At 49.0% G+C, this 21,302-nt stretch overlaps 1 protein-coding gene across 1 annotated transcript in view; it reads left to right on the top strand.

The window, feature by feature from the left end:
- The first annotated feature begins 20,120 nt into the window (after window positions 1–20,120).
- The window catches only part of BAZ1A (bromodomain adjacent to zinc finger domain 1A), a 110,519-nt gene continuing 109,337 nt past the window's right edge, over window positions 20,121–21,302 (top strand). Inside the window, exon 1 of the mRNA XM_024196011.2 lies at window positions 20,121–20,539. Within this exon, the coding sequence (XP_024051779.2) occupies window positions 20,427–20,539 (113 nt within the window). The 5' untranslated portion in view covers window positions 20,121–20,426. The remainder of the gene's footprint in view (window positions 20,540–21,302) is intronic.

The raw sequence follows: 21,302 nt of genomic DNA, 5'->3' as shown, positions 1-21,302 counted from the left end.
ACCATTATAAATGCTGGAGGCAAAGCGGGGCTTGGGGTGGAGGTTGATAGCTCGTGACCCCCCATGTAATAATCTCGTGGCCCCCTGAGGGGTCCTGACCCCCAGTTTGAGAACCCCTGAACTAGCTGAAGCAATCGTGAAACCATTTGTGATTATCATGGAGGATGGGTGTGATCCCAGAGAACTGGAGACCAGCAAACATAGTACTTATCTAGAGGATAATAGTGTGATAAATAATAGTCAACAGGGATTTATGAAGAAATTGTGCCAAACCAACCTAATTTACTTCTTTGACAGCGTCACTAGCCTAGTGGATAGGGGAGAAGCAGTAGACATGATTTATCTTGATTTTAGTGAAGCTTTTGACACTGTCCTAAATTAACGAGGGAAAAGAGGTCTAGATGAAATTACTGTAAGGTAAGTGCACAATTGGTTGAGAAAATATACTTAAAGAATAGTTACCAATGGTTCGCTGTCAAACTGGGAGAGCATATTATAAAATTTTCAGATGACACCAACCTAGGATGGATTCCAAGCCCTTTGGAGGACAGGATTAGCATTCAAAACAATGCTGACAAATTGGAGAATTGTTCTGAAATCAACAGGATGAAATTTAATAAAGACAAGTGCGAAGTCCTTCACTTAGGAAGGAAAAGACAAATGCACAACCACAAAATGGGGAATAATTGGGTAGACAGTAGTACTACTGAAAAAGGTCTGCAGGTTATAATAGATCACAAATTGAGTATGAGCCAACTTGATGTAGTTGTGAAAACGGATAAGATCATTCTGGGGTGTATTAACAAGAATGTGCCACCTAAGACATGGGAGGTAATTGACTTGCTGTATTTGGCACTGGTGAGACCTCAGCTGGAGTACCGTGTCCAATTCTGGGCACCACACATCAGGAAAGATGTGAATAAACTGGAGAGAGTCCTAAGGAGAGTTACAAAAATGATAAAAAGTTTAGAAAACCTGATCTATGTGAAAGGTTAAAAAATGTGGCATATTTAGATTTGAGAACAGAAGACTGAGAAAGGATCTCATAGCCTTTAGATATGATGATAAGGGATATAATAAAGAGAATGGTGATCGATTGTTCTCCATGTCCACTGGAGGTAGGACAAGAAGTAATCTGCTCAATCTGCAGCAAGGGAGATTTAGGTTGGATATTTGGAAATACTTTCAAACTAGGTGGCTAGTTAAGCACTGAAATAGGCTTCCAAAGGAGGCCGTGGAATCCCCATCATTGGAGGATTTAAGAAGAGGTTAGACAAACACCTGTCAGGGAGGTCTAAGTATACTTGGTCTTGCCTCAGCACAAGGAGCTGAACTAGATAACCCCTTGAGGTCCCTTTGAGAGCTACATTTCTATGATTCTACATTTGTTGGTAAGCATTCTTTGTATCCAAATGCTGGTGGGCTGCAGGAAAAATCAATTGCTGGCATTTCGCGAAGGTTCACGCCACACGAAAAGTGTGACCATTTTTTGCCTCAAAGGCCTGAAGGATGCTTGTTTTTAAAGTAATTTTCTCTTACCCCTTCCCCTTAGGCCTGGCCTACACACATCTTTTGTACATGAATAACTTTTTTAGTTAGGAGTGTAATTTTTTTAAACCAAAATAGTTATTCCAGTACCACTCTTAGGCCTGGTCTACACTACAGGGTTAGGTCAAATTTAGCTGTGTTAGGTCAATTTAAAAATGAATGCATCAACACAACCAACCCCATTCCATCGACCTAAAGGGCTCTTAAAATCGACTTCTGTACTCCCCGGCGAGGGGAGTAGCGCTAAAATCGACTTTGCTAGGTTGAATTTGGGGTAGTGCAGACGCAAATCGACGGTATTGGCCTCCGGGAGCTATCCCAGAGTGCTCCATTGTGACTGCTCTGGAGAGCACTTTGAACGCCGATGCACTAGCCAGGTACAAAGAAAAGCCCCAGGAACTTTTGAATTTCATTTTCTGTTTAGTCAGCGTGGAGAACTCAGCAGCACAGGTGACCATGCAGTCCCCCCAGAATCGTAGAGCGTAGAATGTTTCTACGCTCCCCCTATCATCTCTGTCCCTGAGGTTATCGCAGATTAGAAGGCGAAAAAAACGCACTCGCGATGACATGATTTCCGATGTCATGCAGTCCTCCTGCACTGATAGGGCACAGCTTAATGCATGGAGGCATTCAGTGGCAGAGGCCAGGATAGAATTAAGTGAGCGCGAAGAGCGGAGGCAGGACGCGATGCTGAGGCTAATGGGGGAGCAAACGGACATGATGAAGCATCTGTTGGAGCTGCAGGAAAGCCAACGAGCACAGACCCCTGCTGCATCCACTGTATAACCGCCTACCCTCCTCCCCATGTTCCATAGCCTCCTCACCCAGATGCCCAAGAACGTGGGTGTGGGGGAGGCTCCAGGCACCCAGCCACTCCACTGCAGAGGATGGCCCAAGCAACAAAAGGCTGTCATTCAAACAGTTTGATTTTTAGTGTGGCTACAATAAGCAATGTGGCCTTGTCCTTCCCTCCTTCCCCAACCCACCCGGGATACCTTGTCCATTATCTAATTTTTTTTTTTAATTAATAAAGAAAGAATGCCTGGTTTCAAAACAATAGTTACTTTATTTTGAAGGGAGGAGGGTGGTTGGCTTACAGGGAATTAAAATCAACAAAGGGGGCGGGTTTGCATCAAGGAGAAACACACACAACTATCACACCGAAGCCTGGCCAGTCATGAAACTAGTTTTCAAAGCCTCTCTGATGCACAGCGCAGCTTGCTGTGCTCTTCTAATCGCCCTGGTGTCTGGCGCGAAACGATTGTCTGACGTTGCTTTCACGGAGGACGGGGCGACTGATGACATGTACCCAAAATCACCCGCGACAATGTTTTTGCCCCATCAGGCATTGGGAGCTTAACCCAGAATTCCAATGGGCAGCAGAGACTTTGGGAACTGTGGGATAGCTACCCACAGTGCATCGCTCCGTAAGTCGATGCTAGACATGGTAGTGAGGACGCACTCCGCTGACTTAATGCGCTTAGTGTGGACATACGCAATTGACTGTATAAAATCGATTTCTAAAAATTGACTTCTATAAAATCGACCTAATTTCGTAGTGTAGACATACCCTTAGTGTGGATGCAGTTATATGGCATAAAGGTGACATACAAGTATAGCTTATTCCCTTTCCCATGGGGAAATAAGCTATACCAGTATATATGCATCCACACTATGGGGTTGAACTGCATTAATTATACTGGTGTAGTTAAAGCAGTCTAACTTTTGTGATTAGACAAGGCCCTAGAAATATCAGGAATGTGAAGTCTTGTCTTCCCTTTTTGTTGGAGTACTTCTTAGATGACTCCGAAATGAGGATTGAGAGAATTCTCAGCCCTTAATTTATGAGACGTTGTTGAATCCTTAACAAAGAGAGCTTTTTTCACAAATGTTTTGTTGTAACAGCTATTTAATTAAAAGAAAAGAGTTTTAAGAATATTTTCCCCTCAGATAATCAGGTTTTATTTCCTAAGCATCTGTAATATCAAAATCCCAATAATTCTCCAGTTCTCCATAGAATCTTCCAGGATAGACAAGAATTGAAATTCTAATGAAAAGCCAAAGGGGGAAAAAAGTACACAAAAAGAACATGAGCTCAGTGTTTTGTATTACCTTTTGACCATTATTTATACTTAAATAGAATTATATAAACAAAAAGCTTTAAAATGTAGAAACTGTGTAATGTGGAGATTACCAGAAGTTATGGTAATATGCTGCATTTGTCAAAACAATAATATTAATAAATTTTCAACATGGCAAGTATTGCTGCAGAAATATTATGTTTTGTCTTTGGTCACTATTGATCCTAGTTGTTACTTATAACAATATTATGGATATAGGGTCAAGTTCTATAAACATATTTTCACTGGGACTATTCACATCAGCGAAGTTACTCATGTGCATAGTGTTTCCAGATTCAAGCTCAAAAACAGCAGTGACATTACATAGTAAATTTCACTGTATAATAGCAAGAAGTCTATAATATGTAAACATATTTATGTAATCTAATCTCAAATCATAAAAAAGAATTGTAAACAGAAAAGGAGTGCAAGGACAATTATTGGGACATGTACAGTTGTACATCAAAAAGTCATAAATTATTGCAACATTTTAGAATTATTGGTTCTACTTATCAACAGGGAGATTTTTCCAGTGCACTTAATTCATTGAAGGCCCATGTACCATTTTGATAAATGCCAGGTTTGCACTATAAGCTTTTAGGTTCTTAATTTTAAATTTGAATACACAAAGAGTAAGCAAACTTATATAAATCCAGGTTTCAAACAGACTGATACAAGGCAGAATATAAAAATCAAAAAGTAAAATACCACCAATCTAGTAGTGATGGTGTGGGTATAGCACAAGATGGTAAATTCATCCTTCATCCTCACTTCAAATAGCCTTAATCACTGAGGAAATAAGTTTGGTGGAATGCATGAACAATTCTCACAGTATTAGACAGTAACAATAGTGTCAGTATTCTGTACCCTATGACTGTAATTGAGTAAGAAGACTCAGTACCAACCCTTCTAGAGTTTTAACCTGGTTACAGAGACACTATCAGGAAATGACTAGTGATTACACAACACCTTTTTGCCATGTTGTAATCAGCTCAGGAGCCAACCATACTTGGTTATAGCTCTAGTGTAAATGTGATCAGAGTTATTCCCCTTTAGTATAGGTTATCAGTTTAAATAGCCTTAAAACCAGTAGTTACAGAAAGAAATGTGATGAAAAGAAACCTCCAAGGGATGTATCTTTTTATTTTCAGAGATGCTTGGGAAGTAAGCACACAACATCCATTAACATCAGTGGGAGCTGTGTGCCTAAAACCTGTTAAGTTCTGAAAATGTAAGGATCAGTGATAGAATAATTCTTTCTGTGACCCTTATTAAAGAAATCACAATAGTACCAGGAGGGCCTTCTTAGGATTAAGTCCTTGCTGTGCTAGGTGCTGTACAAACTCAACAGCAGATACAAATATTGTCCTGTAGGCTACTCTATTAAAAGGCAAAAAGTAAAGAACTTGTCTCCATTCACAGCTGTAGTCCTGCCTAGGGGACTAGTACTGAATTAAGCGAATGGACAAAATTTTAAGTATAGATGAGAATGTGCTAGACACCGGATGTGATTCTAGAGCTGCTGCCTATGTGTGACTCCTATGGAAGTCAATACGTGTTAAAATAATAGAACAGCAAAATCAGGAACTCAAAATCCAAGTGATCAGAGAGCCATTCAAGGACCATACTGAAACACAACTGAGCCAAACTGAAACAAAAACAAACATTTTATGAAAATCACTTGTGTATCTTTTCCTTTTGTCAACTGAAGGATGTTATTATTTATACTATATCAAAAATTTACATACTGTTTTACAGTCTAGTAAAACACAATGGACCATATGTAGTGGTACACATGCAGTCGGAGCATACTAGTAAACCTGGTTCACTGTCTCTGCTCAAATAGCTTAAAATCTAAGTTAAGTCAAAAGTTACAGCAATAAGTTGCCTTGATTATTAATGTATGCATCATCAGAATTACATAAGATATTTTTGGTTTGTAGGCATTGTGGAAGAAAAATGTTTTAAGAAGGTTGGTCCCAAAATGAGATGTTGCTCACATCATTTATGCAAATCTTCATAATATGTTTGTCCTTTTCCTTTCTTATATACCTTCTTGATCAGCAGTGAAACAGTTAACAATGTTGACATTTAAATTATCATCATTGGGCATCTGAGGGTTTGTCTTCATGGCAATAGTTAGAGCTAGTTACACTTAAAATGTGTAGGTAATCCACCTCCCAAGAGGCGGTAGCTAGGTCAACGGGAGAATTCTAGACCTAGTGCTGTCTACACTGTGGGTTAGGTTGATTCTAACTGCATCATTCAGGGATGTGGATTTTTCATGCCACTAAGCAATGTAGTTATGCTGACCTAATTTCCTAGTGTTGACCAGATTTTAGCTTGAGTTAGGGCAGTGGTTCTTAACCAGGGGTACCCATGTACCCCTGGGGGTACACAGAGGTCTTCCAGGGGGTACATCAACTCAGGGCTTTGGAGCTGTGCTCCAGCTCCGGGCACAAACCTGCTGCTCCACTGCTCCGGACCTACTCCGCGCTCCAGCTCTGGGCTCCGCTCCAAAGCCCTGCATCAACTCCTCTAGATATTTGCCTAGTTTTACAACAGGCTACATAAAAAGCACTAGCAAAGTCAGTACAAACTAAAATAGCATATAGGCAATAGCTTGTTTATACTGCTCTAGACACTATAGACTGAAATATAAGTACAATATTTATAATCCAATTGACATTTTATAATTATATGGTAAAAATGAAAAAGTAAGCAATTTTTCAGTAATAGTGTGCTGTGACACTTTTGTATTTTTATGTCTGATTTTGTAAGCAAGGAGTTTCTAAGTGAGGTGAAACTTGGGGGTACGCAAGACAAACCAGACTCCTGAAAGGGGTACAGTAGTCTGGAAAGGTTGAGAGCCACTGAGTTAGGGTATGTCAACATTTTAAAAGCTGCAGCAGTGCAGCTGCACTACTGCAGCATGTCAGTGTAGACCAGGGGTGGGGAACCTTTTTTCTATCTGGGGCCATTGACCCACAGAAAAAATCAATCGTGGGCCACACACAGCCCCACGGGGGGAGGAGGGCAGAGGCTCGGGGCTTCCACCCACAGCAGGGTGAGACAGTACTCGCAGCTCCAGCCCCGCAAGGGGGCGTGGAGGCTCAGGGCTTCCCCTAGGCTCCGGGGTGGGGTTGGGGTACAGGAGGGGGTGAAGGTTCCAGCTGGGGGTGCAGGCTCTGGGGTGGGACTGGGGATGAGAAGTTTGGGATGCAGGAGGGGGCTCTGGGCTAGAGCCAAGGGGTTTGGAGTTTGAGCGGCAGAACAGGGTGTTGATTGACTCCCTTACTTCACGGGAATCTGCTTCAGAGATCTCCACAAAATTCTCATGGTGATACTGGGCAATCTGCTGCTGCAGGCTCTTTGGCAGAGCTGCTTTTTTTCTTGCCCCATTAAGATTAACTTTCCCACGCCACTCTGCCGTCACTGGACAGGGGGACCATTTAGGGTGACCGGACAGCAAGTGTGAAAAATCAGGACGGGGGTAGGGCGTAATAGGTGCCTATATAAGAAAAAGCCCTAAATATCGGGACTGTCCCTATAAAATAGGGACATCTGGTCACCCTAAGACCATTGCTGCACACAGGCGAGCTGAATAAGGGCCAGGGCGGAAGCCGCAGTCTTGGAGAAGACCCTCCCTTGATTCCCTGCTCACCCTCAGCAGCGAGATATCTTCCATAATGAACACAGCCTGTGGAAAATGTGGGGACAGTAATGATTATAAGCCGCCCACCCCCCAGTGCTGGCTCTCCCCAAGAGCCACGTGCCCAGTGTACAGTACGGTCCTGGAAAACTGATTTCCCCTGCCCCTGCGGTTACTCATCATTTCGGGGGTCTTGTGGCTCATGTGTGCTTGCCTGGGGTCAGCCAGTTAGTGACAGGTATGTGAACAGTGGCTGTGTTTTAAATCACTGAATCAGTGGTCTGTGTGTTGCAAACAATACTGCTTCTGTAAAATGTTGCATTTTGGCTTCACAGATATGACCCTGGGAGCCCAGCCTCCCTCTTTGTTACTGCCTGCTGAACGGCTGCGTAGAATTAGAAAGCGGCCACAAAAAAATAAAGAGGACTTTCTGCGTGATGTCATGATGCACTCCACAGCCGAAAAACAAGAATTGAAGGAGTGGCAGGACAGCGAGAAGAGGGACCGAAAGGAGAATTCAGCGTGCCAGAACAAAGCCACAGAGTGGCTCTTAAACATTATGGAGCACCAAGCAGACACGTTCCCAGGCACTACTAGCACTGCAAACCAAGCAGCTCTGTGCCTACCCTCCCCTGCCACCGCTGCCACAAAACTCTTTCCCATGTGTCCCCCAGACACTGCCAAGACACTCTTATCAATTTCCTGGCTCCAGTCTATACCCGCTCCTGCCCCATCACAGTCCAGCCCTGCGGATTCCCAGTACCCACTGCACTCAACATCCGTCCCTCTGCAGTTTAGCCCTGCTGAAGTACAGTACCCTCTGCACTGTACTCCAAAGGACAAGGTTTCATATGTTACCTGGACATACACAAATCTTTAACCGTCCCGGGACCCCACCTCCTCCTGGGACCCTTCCTTCCCCCATCCCCCACAGTGCTGATGTGTTTTTTTGTTTGTCTCCTCTATCTCCTCCAGTTGTTGTTTTTTAATAAAATAATTGTTTTTGTTTGAAAGAAATCTTTATTCCATTAATTGAAAGCAAACAGAGCCCTGCAAAGCAACAGGCTATTTTCTTAAACCTTTACAGTGTATCGTCTGCACCAATCACAATCACCTCCTAGCATTACAAGCACTGCACTCCCAAGCATAGCAACAAATATTAGTGACTTTCAGCTTCAAATTGCTGCCTCAAGGCATTCTGATCCTTATGGCCCTGCGCTGCACCCCTCTAGTAGCCCTGGTCTCTGGCTGTTCAAATTCAGCCTCCAAGCGCTGAGCCTCAGCAGTCCAGCCCTGAGTGAAGTTTTCACCCTTCCCTTCACAAATATTATGGAGCATACAGCACGCAGCTATAAGCATAGGAATATTGTCATCGACCAGGTCCATCCTCCCAAATAGGCAGCACCAGCGGGCCTTTAAACGGCCAAAAGCACACACAGTCTTTCTGCACTTGCTCAGCCTGTTGTTGAACTGCTCCTTGTTGCTGTCTAGGTTCCCCATGTCTGCCTTCATAAGCCACAGCATTAAGGGGTAGGCAGGGTCTCCCAGGATCACAATGGGCATTTCGACTTCCCTTATGGCGATCTTCTGGTGCGGGAAGAAAGTCCCTGCTTGCAGCTTCCTGAACAGGCCAGTGTTCCGAGAGATGCGTGCATCATGCACCTTTCCGGACCAGCCTGTGTTAGTGTTTGTGAAACACACACGGTGATCCACAAGCGCTTGGAGAACCGCGCTTCTCCGAAGACATGGCAGCTCTCATTCTCGTGTCTTTGTGCTGCAGGGCTGGGGCGAGCTCATCACACAGTCCCATGAATGTGGCTTTCCTTATCCGAAAGGTCTGCAGCCACTGCTCGTCATCCCAGACATGCATGACAATGTGATCCCACCATTCAGTGCTTGTTTCCCGAGCCCAAAAGCGGCATTCCACTGTGGTCAGCACCTCCGTGAATGCCACAAGCTATCTTGTGTCGTAGCTTCTATGCGTGGTGAGATTAATGTCAAACTCCTCTTGCCTTTGTAGTTTAAGGAAAAACTCCACTGCCACTCGTGACATGTTAGTGAGAGTGAGCAGCATATTGGTCAATGGTGCGGGATCCATTCCTGCAGACCGAAGAGGCAGAGTGCGCAGTACACAAACTGTTGAAAGATGGCGCCAAATGCAGATGGAAGCATAGGGATTGCTGGGATGCGAAGCAATACATCACGTGGCCTTGGGACAGGACCCAGGATGCCCCGCAACCCCCTCGGCCTTCCCAAAACAATTAGTGGCAGAAGAGGAAGAGAAAGGCCCGGGGGGCAGCTGCCCAGAGTGCATTGCTCTGAATACCAATGCAAGTGCCGCAAGTGTAAACACGCTATTGTGCAGGCAGCTGACAGTGTGAACACACAACAGCGGTTTCCCTTCAGTGCTCTCTGAGTGGGGATGTAACTGCCAGCGATGTAACTCTGCCAGTGTAGACATACCTGTAGTCTACCAGGCCTAAGTACACTCAAGTTACTGCACTCCAGCTAGGCTAGCTCAACTGAGAAGAGCATACTGGAGTTACACACAGAGTAATGTGATTAGTAGCACAAAATGATTGGATTAGCTGCTGATGAATTGTAATTTGAGCTGTTGCATTTCCACAGCATTACTAGCTCATGCATCAGGATCAACCCACCTCTCTCTCCCTGAGGAGCTAGCTTGTTTGAGTTTAAATCACCATTTAATTTGAGCTAGTGGATTTTTGTGTGTGGACATGAGTGAGTTAGGGGTAACACTCCAGCTAACTGTGCTGTGAAAACGCTCCCTGAGTTAACAGTCCATTGAGATAAATGGGGAAGTTCACACCTCTCCAAACTATTGTTTCAGGCTCTCTACAGGCAGACATTATTACATCAGCTACACTATAGTATTTTATAATTTATCTTCTCAGTCTCAATGGATAGACTTACCTTTAACAAAAATTAAACATGAGAATCTAGGGCCTCATCCAAAGCCCATTGAAGTAATTGGAAAGACTCCTATTGACATTAGTGGGTTTTGGATCAGGCCCCTGGAGAATAAGATGGTAGTGTCAAAAAAAAAAAAAAAAAGAAGACACAAGATCAGGTGGCAACCAATGGTAATTCAAACCCTAAAGAAGAAGAACTAAATGAGGCAAAATGGCAGAGTTGAAACAGGTGGGTAAAAAGCTTACTTTCTTGGGGTTTCTGTCTTAGGATTTGCCTACAAGTTAAAGTTGTTCTGGAATAGATTGGTTGTGAATTTAAGCAGAATAGCTATTCCTGAATAACTCCATGTGTAGATAAGCCCTTAGGGGCTTGCAAGAAAAAAAGCAGGAAGATGGTAGTGGATGAAGGAAACAAAGGGATAGTAAACTGCAGATTTGATGGAATAGAGGGCAAGTGAAGAGACAAAAGCAGAAGAGTTACTGGGACTCAGGGTAGAACTGTGGAGGGCTTTGACGGAAAAGGAACTTACCCTGAGTCTGGGTCCACACAGTCCCTAGGAAGTTGTTTTACTATTGACAACACAGTAGCCATAAACCTAATATCCAGTATTTTACAGTATTTGATATTTGTTATGCTCTCACTACAGGTATTTTCATTTATAAAATGGCATGAATGAAAACTTTGATCTGACTGGCTAATGAGGATTCCAGTACATATCAGCTGATTATCACATTTCAAAAAGAAACCGCTACATAACTCCATACTTCTTCTTCGAGTGCTTGCTCATATCGATTCCAATTAGGTGTGTGCGTGCCGCGTGCACGATCGTCGTAGAATTTTCTACCCTAGCAACACCCGGTGGGTCGGCTGTGGAGCCCCCTGGAGTGGCGCCTTCATGGCGCTGGATATATACCCCAGCCGACCCAGCGCCCCCTCAGTTCCTTCTTACTGCCCGTGATGGTCGTTGGAACTGTGAAGCGCAGCATAGCTGTTCTCCACTCTCCCTAGCTTTACTCGTTAGTTCTTGTAAAATAGTAGTTGGTTATATTCTTTAGATTAGTAGTTTGTTGTTAATAGTTTGTAGAGTAGTTATAAATAGTTATAAATAGTTAGCGGGGGTTAAGGGGGCTATTATCCCCCCTTTTCCCCCCGGCGCGCAGCCGGGCTCATGCCCAAGGCTCCTGGCTTTAAGCCGTGCGCGACCTGTGCTAAGCCTATGCCAACGGGAGACCCCCACGACTCTTGTCTGAAGTGTTTAGGGGAGTCTCACCAGACGGACAAGTGTAAGATCTGCAAGGATTTCAGGCCCAGGACCAAAAAGGAGCGGGACTTCAGACTTAAGCAGCTCCTTATGGAGGCGGCACTTAGCCCAAATCCTCCTTCGGCGCGCCAAGTTCCGGCACCGAGCACCTCGGTGCGCAGCGCCCCAGCGGCACCCTCCGGTACTGCACCGCGAGCAGACGCGGATAAGGCCCCATGGCACCGTCCTCCCTCGGCACCGCGTCCGCCACAAGCCCCTCGGCACAGTTCCCTGTCTCCGGGACATAAAAGACCCCGCAAGACCCAGGACGCTGCCATCCAACAGGCACCGGCTCCCCCCGTACCGGTGGTAGTGCCGCGTCCGGCTTCGGAGCGCCAGAGGGTGCAGGCATCATCAACACCGTTGACTCCGGCGCCGGGTGTAGGACCGTTGAGTCCGGTGCGGACTGGCTCACCGCCTCGTCCTGTGGTTGAGCCTTGTCTCCCTTCTACACTGGAGACTTTTGCAACGGCGAAAGACGTCATCGCCCTCAGGGAGCCGGCGCCGTCTCAGCCCGCGGCACCGCATGCCCTTTGTGCTGTGCAATCCAGGGGCAAGCCTGCCCTGATACGCCCTCCATCTCCGAGCGGGGACTCGCGGCACCGCTCCCGGTCTCGGAGCAGGTCCCAACACCGCTCGCAGTCCCGGCACCGATCTTCATCTCGGCGCCGATCGTACTCGCGGCCCAGATCTTCCTCTTGGCACCGGTCTACTTCTCGGCACCAACCTGTGCATCGGTACCGGTCGGAGTCCAGACGCAGTTCTCAGCACCGGTATGAGCGCCGCTCCCGTTCGCGAGGCCGCTCCCGGCACCGAGTCTACAGACGGTCTTCGTCTTTGCGATCCAGATCTGGATCCCGGTACTGGCATGGCCATCGGCACCGTTCTCGATCCCGGTACCGCTCACTGGCACCGCACAGAGACCGCTCGTCTGTGGACCGGCACCGCTCGGCACCGTACCAGGACGAGCCCCTGCAACCACGCTCGGCACTGCCCTGGCCCTCAAGATCGGCGTCTCGCTCGTCGGAAGGGGCCTCCCGATCAGCATACCCTGCTCAGGGTCAGGCTGCAGACGACTTGGGTCATTGGCAGGAGGGGGCAGAGGACCCTAGACAGGACCCTGCACATTGGTCTTTCTGGACCCTATGGGCATATCACCAAGCTCAAGGGGCTCCACCAGCGGCCTCTCGCTCGACACACTCTGAGCCCAGGGTTCCTGAGGCCACCATCTCCCGTCCTCCCCCAGGGGGCATGGAGGCTCCAGTGCCGACACCCACGCAGGCCCCAGACCCCGGTGCAGGGGATCCTGCACATCAGGGACCCTTGGAGCCGAACCCTCATATGGATCCTTTACCCCCTGAGGCGTCCTCCTCATCCTCCCCAGATGAGGTGGTGGCGGGTACAACAGCCTCAGGCCCACCTCCAATAGACCTCCGTGCCCACCAAGACTTGTTGCGTAGGGTGGCACGGAATATGGACCTACAGGCTGAGGAGACAGTGGAGGTGGAGGACCGGGTGGTGAGCATCCTCTCAGCTGATGCCCCATCCCGGGTGGCGTTGCACATTATTCGTACGATCCAGGCTAACGCTAATACCATATGGCAAACCCTGGCCTCCATCCCTCCCACTGCTAGAGGTGTAGAGAGGAAGTACTTTGTCCCATCTAAAGACCATGAGTACCTCTATACACACCCTCCGCCGTGTTCACTGGTAGTCTCCTCAGTGAACGCAAGAGAGCGCCATGGTCAGCAGGCGGCAGCGCCCAAATCGAAGGACGCCAAACGCTTCGATTTGTTTGGGCGCAAGGTTTACTCAGCGGGGGGTCTGCAGCTTAGAGCCGCAAACCAACAGGCGCTCCTGAGTCGGTACAATTACAACTCATGGAATTCCATGGGTAAATTTAAAGAGTTGGTCCCCCAGGACTCGAGGGAAGAGTTCGGGGCCCTAGTGGAGGAAGGTAAAAAGGTGGCTAGGACCTCCTTGCAGGCCTCCCTGGACATAGCGGACTCGGCCGCCAGGATACTAGCGTCTGGGATAGCCATGAGATGCGTCTCCTGGCTCCAGGTTTCGGGGTTACCGCCAGAGCTGCAGCAGACCCTGCAAGATCTGCCGTTCTAGGGCCAGGGGTTGTTCTCGGACAAGACGGACTCTCGGTTGCAGAGCCTCAAGGACTCCAGAACCATCATGCGCTCCCTGGGGATGCATGTCCCAGGACCCCAGCGCAGGCCCGTTAGGCCCCAGCCACAAAGGTTCTACCCTCCTCCTCCTCGTCCAAGACAGGACTTCCCCAGAAGGCGGGGACGAGGTGGTAGACGGAGGTCGACCGGCCCCCAACCCGGTCAGAACCAAGGCCCTCCTAGACCACCTTCAGGACCTAGGCAAAACTTTTGAAGTTGCGCTCGAGGACGGCGTGCCAGCCACTACCTAGGATCCATTTCCTTTCTTTCGGGATCGCCTCTCCCGTTTCCACTGTGCTTGGTCCCTTATAACCTCGGACTGTTAGGTCCTTCGCATGGTGAAGAGGGGATACGCTCTCCAGTTTTCTTCATTCCCCCCTCCCCATCCCTCTTCAGGGACCCTTCTCACGAGCATCTCCTTACACAGGAGGTTTTTGGGCTCCTCTCTATGGGGGCCATAGAGGAGTTTCCCCCAGAGTTAAGGGGCAGGGAGTTTTACTCCCGCTACTTCCAGATCCCCAAAGCAAAAGGGGGTCTGCGACCCATTTTAGACTTACGCGGTCTCAACAAATTCATAGTAAAGTTGAAGTTCCGCATGGTCACCTTGGGGACCATCATCCCTCCTCTGGATCCTGGAGACTGGTACGCTGCCCTCGACATGAAGGACGCATATTTTCATATAGCAATCTACCCCCCACACAGGCGCTTCCTTCGATTTGTAGTAAACAGTGTGCACTACCAATTTGCCGTCCTTCCCTTCGGCTTATCCGCGGCTCCGAGAGTGTTCACCAAATGTATGGCTGTCGTGGCAGCATACTTTCGTCGACAAAGGATACAGGTGTTCCCGTATCTAGACGACTGGCTGGTGCGCGGCCGCACCAGGGAGCGAGTTCAGGCCCACGTCCAGATAATACTACAAACATTCCACGAGTTAGGCATTCTACTCAACAAGGAAAAGTCCACTCTGGAGCCAACCCAGAGAATAGAGTTTATCGGGGCAGTTTTAGACTCCAGACTCGCCCGAGCTCTTCTGCCAGACACTCGGTTTCACACCATCACAAACATCATCCATGGACTCCAGGTCTTCCCGATCACCACAATAAGGACGTGCCTCGGCCTGTTGGGACACATGGCCTCTTGCACTTACGTAACCAGGCATGCCAGACTTTGGCTTCGCCCACTTCAGGCCTGGGTATCGTCGGTGTACTGTCCTTATCGGGACAACCTGAACATGGTGGTCACGGTTCCGAACTCGGTCTTGACCTCTCTCACCTGGTGGCTGGATCACAAGGCGGTTTGCGCAGGAGTGCCATTTCACGCTCCACAACCCTCCCTGCACCTAGTCACGGACGCTTCATCTCTAGGTTGGGGCGCTCACCTCGGGGAGCACCATACCCAGGGCCTGTGGACCGCATCCCAACTAGCTCTACACATCAATGTTCGAGAGCTGATGGCGGTGCGCCTAGCCTATCAGGCATTTCTCGGTCTCCTACATGGCCGTTGCGTGTCAGTCCTCACAGACAACACCACGGCCATGTTCTACATCAACAAGCAAGGAGGAGCCCGGTCGTCTCTCCTATGCCAAGAGGCCATTCGCCTGTGGGAGTTCTGCATTGCCGACTCGATACATCTCATGGCATCATTCCTCCCTGGAGTCCAGAACACTCTAGCGGACCGTCTCAGCAGAGCCTTCCAGACGCACGAGTGGTCAATTTGCCTGGATATCATCCATTCCATCTTCCAGAGGTGGGGATTTCCCCAGGTCGACCTGTTCACCTCACGAGCCAACAGGAAGTGCCACGTGTTCTGCTCCCTCCAAGGGCGATCTCTGGGCTCCCTGTGGGACGCTTTCCTCCTATCGTGGAGAGACCAGCTGTTCTACGCTTTCCCTCCATTCCCACTGGTCCACAGGGTGTTGCTCAAGCTACGCAGAGACAAGGCACGTATGATTCTAGTCGCTCCAGCTTGGCCAAGACAGCACTGGTACACCACGCTTCTGGAGCTATCGACACAAACTCCGATCACGCTTCCCTTATGCCCAGACTTGATCTCTCAGGACCAGGGCCGACTCTGTCACCCCAACCTGCAATCGCTCCACCTTACAGTGTGGATGCTCCATGGCTGAATCGGACAGAGCTACGATGCTCACATCCCGTGCAACAGATTCTACTGGGAAGTAGAAAGCCCTCTACACGGACCACTTACTTAGCCAAGTGGAAACGGTTCTCCTGTTGGTGCGAGCAGTGGGCCACGCCCCCCTTGCAGGCATCTATTCCTCTTATACTTGAATATCTCCTATCCCTAAAACAGCAGGGCTTGGCGATATCTTCGGTCAGGGTTCACCTGGCCGCTATATCGGCGTTCCACCCAGGAGAACTCACTTCCTCGGTCTTCTCTAACCCGATGGTCGTCAGATTCCTCAAGGGCTTAGACTGGCTATACCCACAGCAACGCCAACCCGTTCCGGCGAGGGATCTTAACCTGGTTCTCTCCAAGCTCACAGGGCCCCCGTTCGAGCCATTGGCTACCAGCTTACTCCTTTACCTATCTTGGAAGACAGCCTTCCTTGTAGCCATCACTTCAGCAAGGCGTGTTTCTGAAATCAGGGCGCTCACGTCTGAGCCTCCATACACAGTCTTCCATAAAGACAAGGTGCAACTTCGCCCCCACCCTGCCTTTCTTCCCAAGGTGGTATCAGCTTTTCATGTGAACCAGGATATATTTCTCCCGGTCTTCCATCCTAAGCCGTACGCCACCCGTCAAGACCAGCGTATGCACTCCTTGGACGTATGCAGGGCCCTTGCTTTCTATATTGAGCGTACAAAACCGTTTAGGAAGACGACGGAACTCTTCGTTGCAGTGGCCGACCGGATGAAAGGCTTACCGGTCTCCTCGCAACGTCTCTCCTCTTGGGTCACGTCCTGCATTCGTGCTTGCTACGACCTGGCTGGTGTCCCGACGCCGTGCCTCACCGCCCACTCCACGAGGTCCCAAGCCTCCTCGACTGCCTTCCTGGCTCATGTCCCGATCCAGGACATTTGTAGAGCGGCGGTTTGGTCATCGGTACACACCTTCGCAGCTCACTATGCGCTTGTACAGCAGTCCAGAGACGATGCTGCATTCGGATCAGCGGTTTTGCACACAGCGATGTCTCACTCCGACCCCACCGCCTAGGTAAGGCTTGGTAGTCACCTAATGGGAATCGATATGAGCAAGCACTCGAAGAAGAAAAAATGGTTACTCACCTTTGTAACTGTTGTTCTTCAAGATGTGTTGCTCATATCCATTCCAAACCCGCCCCCCCGTCCCCACTGTCAGAGTAGCCGGCAAGAAGGAACTGAGGGGGCGGTGGGTCGGCTGGGGTATATATCCAGCGCCATGAAGGCGCCACTCCAGGGGGCTCCACAGCCGACCCACCGGATGTTGCTAGGGTAGAAAATTCTCCGACGATCGTGCACGCGGCGCGCGCACACCTAATTGGAATGGATATGAGCAACATATCTCGAAGAACAACAGTTACAAAGGTGAGTAACCATTTTTTTTCTACCTTGACTCAAAAATGTATTTTTCAATTAAGTATTAAAGGTATAATGTATTATAACAACTTATAAATACTGTGTAGCAAAGACAAAAAATGCCCTTGTGAAAGTAAAAACATAATTTCTGAGATCTGTCAGAATTAATTAATTTCAACTTAAATGCTCAACCTTTCCTCTACCAGTAGCCATTAGCTTGTGGGTGTGTCATAAGGATTCAGTCCTATTCCTGTTGACTTGATTGGGAGCAGAATCAGGTGCTAAAATCTTGGTTTTGTAAAAACAGAAATGGTTTCAGAACTCAAAGCTAAATATACCAACTGCTTCACTGTATCCTAAGCAAGAGCAAATGGTACCTCTGATACCACAACCCTACTACTCAATCCTCATAGGGAAACAGCTGAGGGAATAAATAGGGGGGAGGAACAAGAGGAGGAAAAGGTGAGAACAAGAGAGAGAGAGGGCAAGGGAATCTGCTTTTGATGTCACAGTTCTATCAACTCATGAATTTTTCATGGATGCCAACTAGTTCTAAAATAATGCAGTACTGACAACCCCAGCCATTCAAAAATCATTATATTGGCTCCAGAATCATTAAATTTTAATAAGTAATGAATTTGGGGCTTATTTTATTTCCTGTCTTTTCAGCCTTCAGGGTGCTCATTTTCAAGCTTTTGTCTGCAACCTTTAGAGGTAGAAACTTTTTCTTAAATTAAAGCTGAGATTCCCATCTAATCATGTCTCCAGGAGTTAGAGCTTTAAGACAGTGATATACTGCAAAATTCACCATGAAATCACGAGAATTGGCATTGCTGAATGCCATTACCCCAATATTTGTAGTTCAAACACTGTAAGGTTTTGATGCAAAACAGACAAAAACATGATTTCAGAGGAGCTTGTTAAATACTTTTTTGTTTAAATGGATTAATTTGCAATCACATCTCTGCCCTTCACTACCAATTCATTTATAATGGAGAGTGGAGGACACTGGCAAATGGAGAAAATAAAAGGGTAGGAAATTTGGAGTGGACTTGGGACAAATCCTATTAATAATTTAAGCTAAACATTTTGTAAAATGACTAAATGCAGGGAATAAACATAACTTAAAATGTCAATGACCAAAACCATATTTTCCACCCAGCAGAATAATTCAAACTCTATGATTCTATATCATGGAAACTTTCATTCAGGCTTTGATCATGCAAATTACTCTAGTGCAGATAACTGCACCTGCATGAAGTGTCAGCGAAGTCCATGGACTTTTGATAAGCACAGGGGACTATACAAGTGCACGTTTTTGCAGTAGCAGGGCTTTAGATTGTAAACTCCTATTTAGGCACCAATCCTTCAAATACTTATATGCATGTGAATAATCCTACTGAGTTAATAAAGTTATCCATGTGTTTTGCAGGACTGGCACCTTACATTTTAAAATCCTCAGGGTATGGCATCTAGCAAACCTGAGTGCTCAATCAATATATTTAAAATACATTTATTGAAATAAAAATCCATTTAAGAACAATAACAACAAGATGTGCTTTAATAAGGTAGTGCCTGCCTGTCCTTAGACCAGCTGAGCTGAAGGTAGCAGGTCATGCTTTGTGGCCCAGGCACTCCTAAACCATGTATGGGAGTTATACTTGAGAATAATTTTAACCACAGTATACGTCCCTGTTCCACCTGAACTCATACAGAAACATATCACTTTGGTCTTAAATAATGGAAGAGAGACATTTCTCCATAATTGTACTACCAGCACTAAAACCTCTGAGATTGCAATTTGTATGAAAGAGACTATAAAGTACTTTGATATTTCTATCCCTGATGAATTGAGCATGTACTGTGGCCAGTGGCTTTTTCCAAAGTTAAGAAGTCAGCGAGGGTTTTGTGTGAGTGTGCACAGAGAGAATTTTCGAAGTAGCAACAGTGATTTCTGAAGAGAGAAGAAAATGTGACACGGAATTTGAAAGGTCTTTATTCCCGTCTTTGAACACGAACTCCCCCTGTTAGCAACAGCTTTCTCTAGTGTCCAAGTGACGTGTCATTAAAATCCCAACCTGCTTGGGTACCACACCATGAGGGGGATCCAGGTCCTTGCCCCATATAGGTCACCCACTTCACTCTATAGATCTTTAGGCTGATAATTCAAAAATGGAGGATGAGTCTTCTCAGCCATTAATTAATAATGTAGCTCTCTGTCTTCCTGTGTGACACACGCGAGAAGGCACTGGGCGGCCAATAAAGATGTAGGGTAGAGAAGTGAAAAGCTCCTCCCAGCAGCTCTTCCTCATTGAGCTGAAGAAGTAGATCAAAAACTTCCCAGGAGCTGAGGGGGAAGACAGCAGAGCAAGAGGAGGAAAAGAAGCGAGGAGGAGAGGATCTTTTCATATCCCACCCAGGCAGAAAAGGGTCGGGACCCTATTAAACAGCAGGTAGGCAGGAGAAGGCGAGACCCCATTATACACCACCCAGACGGGCGGACAAGGAAGTCCCCATTACACACCAGCCGGGAATGAGAAGGGTGACCCCATTATACCCTTCCTGGCAGAGACGCGGCGGGAGGGGGGGGAAAGGAGGAGAGTCCCACTGGACACTAGCCTGGCAGGAAACGAAGGAGGAAGAGAAGTGATCGCCGCTCCCCCTCCCCCCGTGTTTGCTGTATAGGGAGGAGGAGGCGGCGGCGAAGGGGGAGTGGAAGTTGGTGTCCGGCCCGGCGTGTGCAGGTCAGAGGCGGGGGAAGGGGGTGACCCTGCGGCCGGGGAACCGGAGGAGACAAAGCGCGATCGCAGCAGCCGGGGTATCCCCGAGCCGAGCACGTTGTGTGACTCGGAGGGGGGGCGGGCGGAGGGGGGAGCCGCCTCCGCCTGCTGCTCGGCGTCATGGCCCCATTGTGAGGCAGGAGGAGGCGGGGGAGGAAGGATCCGTAGCTCCCTCCTCACAGTCCCAGGCAGGCAGCGGCGTGTCAGGCACACAAAAGGCTGCCGCTGCCGCCCGATCCCCGTGCCGCCGCGACCCGGACTCTTTCCCCGGCTCTCCTGGGGGGAGGGACACGCCGGGCCCCGCTCCCTCCTCCCCAGGCCGCCGCTCGCTCGCACTCACGCTCGTTTTCCCTCCAATTTGAAGCGGGTCGGGGCAGGAAGAAGCGCGCGGAGCGGGGCGATGCCGCTGCTGCACCGAAAGCCCTTCGTGAGGAAGAAGCCCCCCGCCGACCTGCGGCCCGACGAGCGCGTCTTCTACTGCAGGGTCACCAACGAGATCTTCAGGGACTACGAGTAAGAGACTCCCCCCTCCCCCCGCGTGTGTCCGCTTCCCCGGGCGGGCCAGGGCAGTTTAACCTCCCGAACGGCTGCTGACATCTGGGGTGGGAGGGGATTCCCCGCTCGGCGCCCCGGGGACCCTCCGCTGGGAGCGCTGTGGCCGGCGAGCCGTACTCCTCTCCGGCGGGGGGGTGCCCCGCGGGGACCGGGGGAATCCCCTCCCCGGAGCCCTTCTCACCCCCGGGGTCTCGTCAGGGTTAGGGAAGGGAGGTCACTCGCCGCCCCTCCGCCGGCCGGGGCTCCCTGGGGCGGCGGGGAAGCAGCTGGCCGAGCTGCCCCGCGTGCGGTGTCATGGGCCGTGGGCCGCCAGAGGCGGCGGGGAAGTGAAAGTTGAGCGGGCGGCAGTAAGTGCCTGGCTTCTTCGGAGCCGCATGTCGGCGGCTACTAGGCCTCGGTGTGTGCACCAGCCCCTAGAGCAGGGGCACAACGGTCACCGGGCCGCTGGCACTGAACCGCCGCGCGCCTAACTCTGCGGCGGCCGGGCCGCGGTTTAAATAACGCCGCGGGGGAGCGGCGGCCCCTGCGGGCGGGGGGAGCAGCCTGACATGTGCTAGCCTCACTATTGTTGTCGTAGCAGCCGGGCCGGGGTGGCGCAGCATGTGGAGTCAACTCAGCCTCCCCCCGACACTTAACCCCTTGTTCTCGCCTGGGGTTGCTGCGCCTCTGCGGGTAGCCCCTGGCGTCGCCCCCGCCAGCTCCAGTGCAGTGCCGGGTTGGG

The sequence above is a fragment of the Terrapene carolina genome, unplaced genomic scaffold, assembly GCF_002925995.2.
Source record: "Terrapene carolina triunguis isolate 2854851 unplaced genomic scaffold, T_m_triunguis-2.0 Scaffold96, whole genome shotgun sequence".
Lineage (NCBI taxonomy): Eukaryota > Metazoa > Chordata > Testudines > Emydidae > Terrapene > Terrapene triunguis.
Note: the sequence above shows the minus strand (reverse complement) of the source record. Positions and strands in the feature narration are given on the sequence as shown.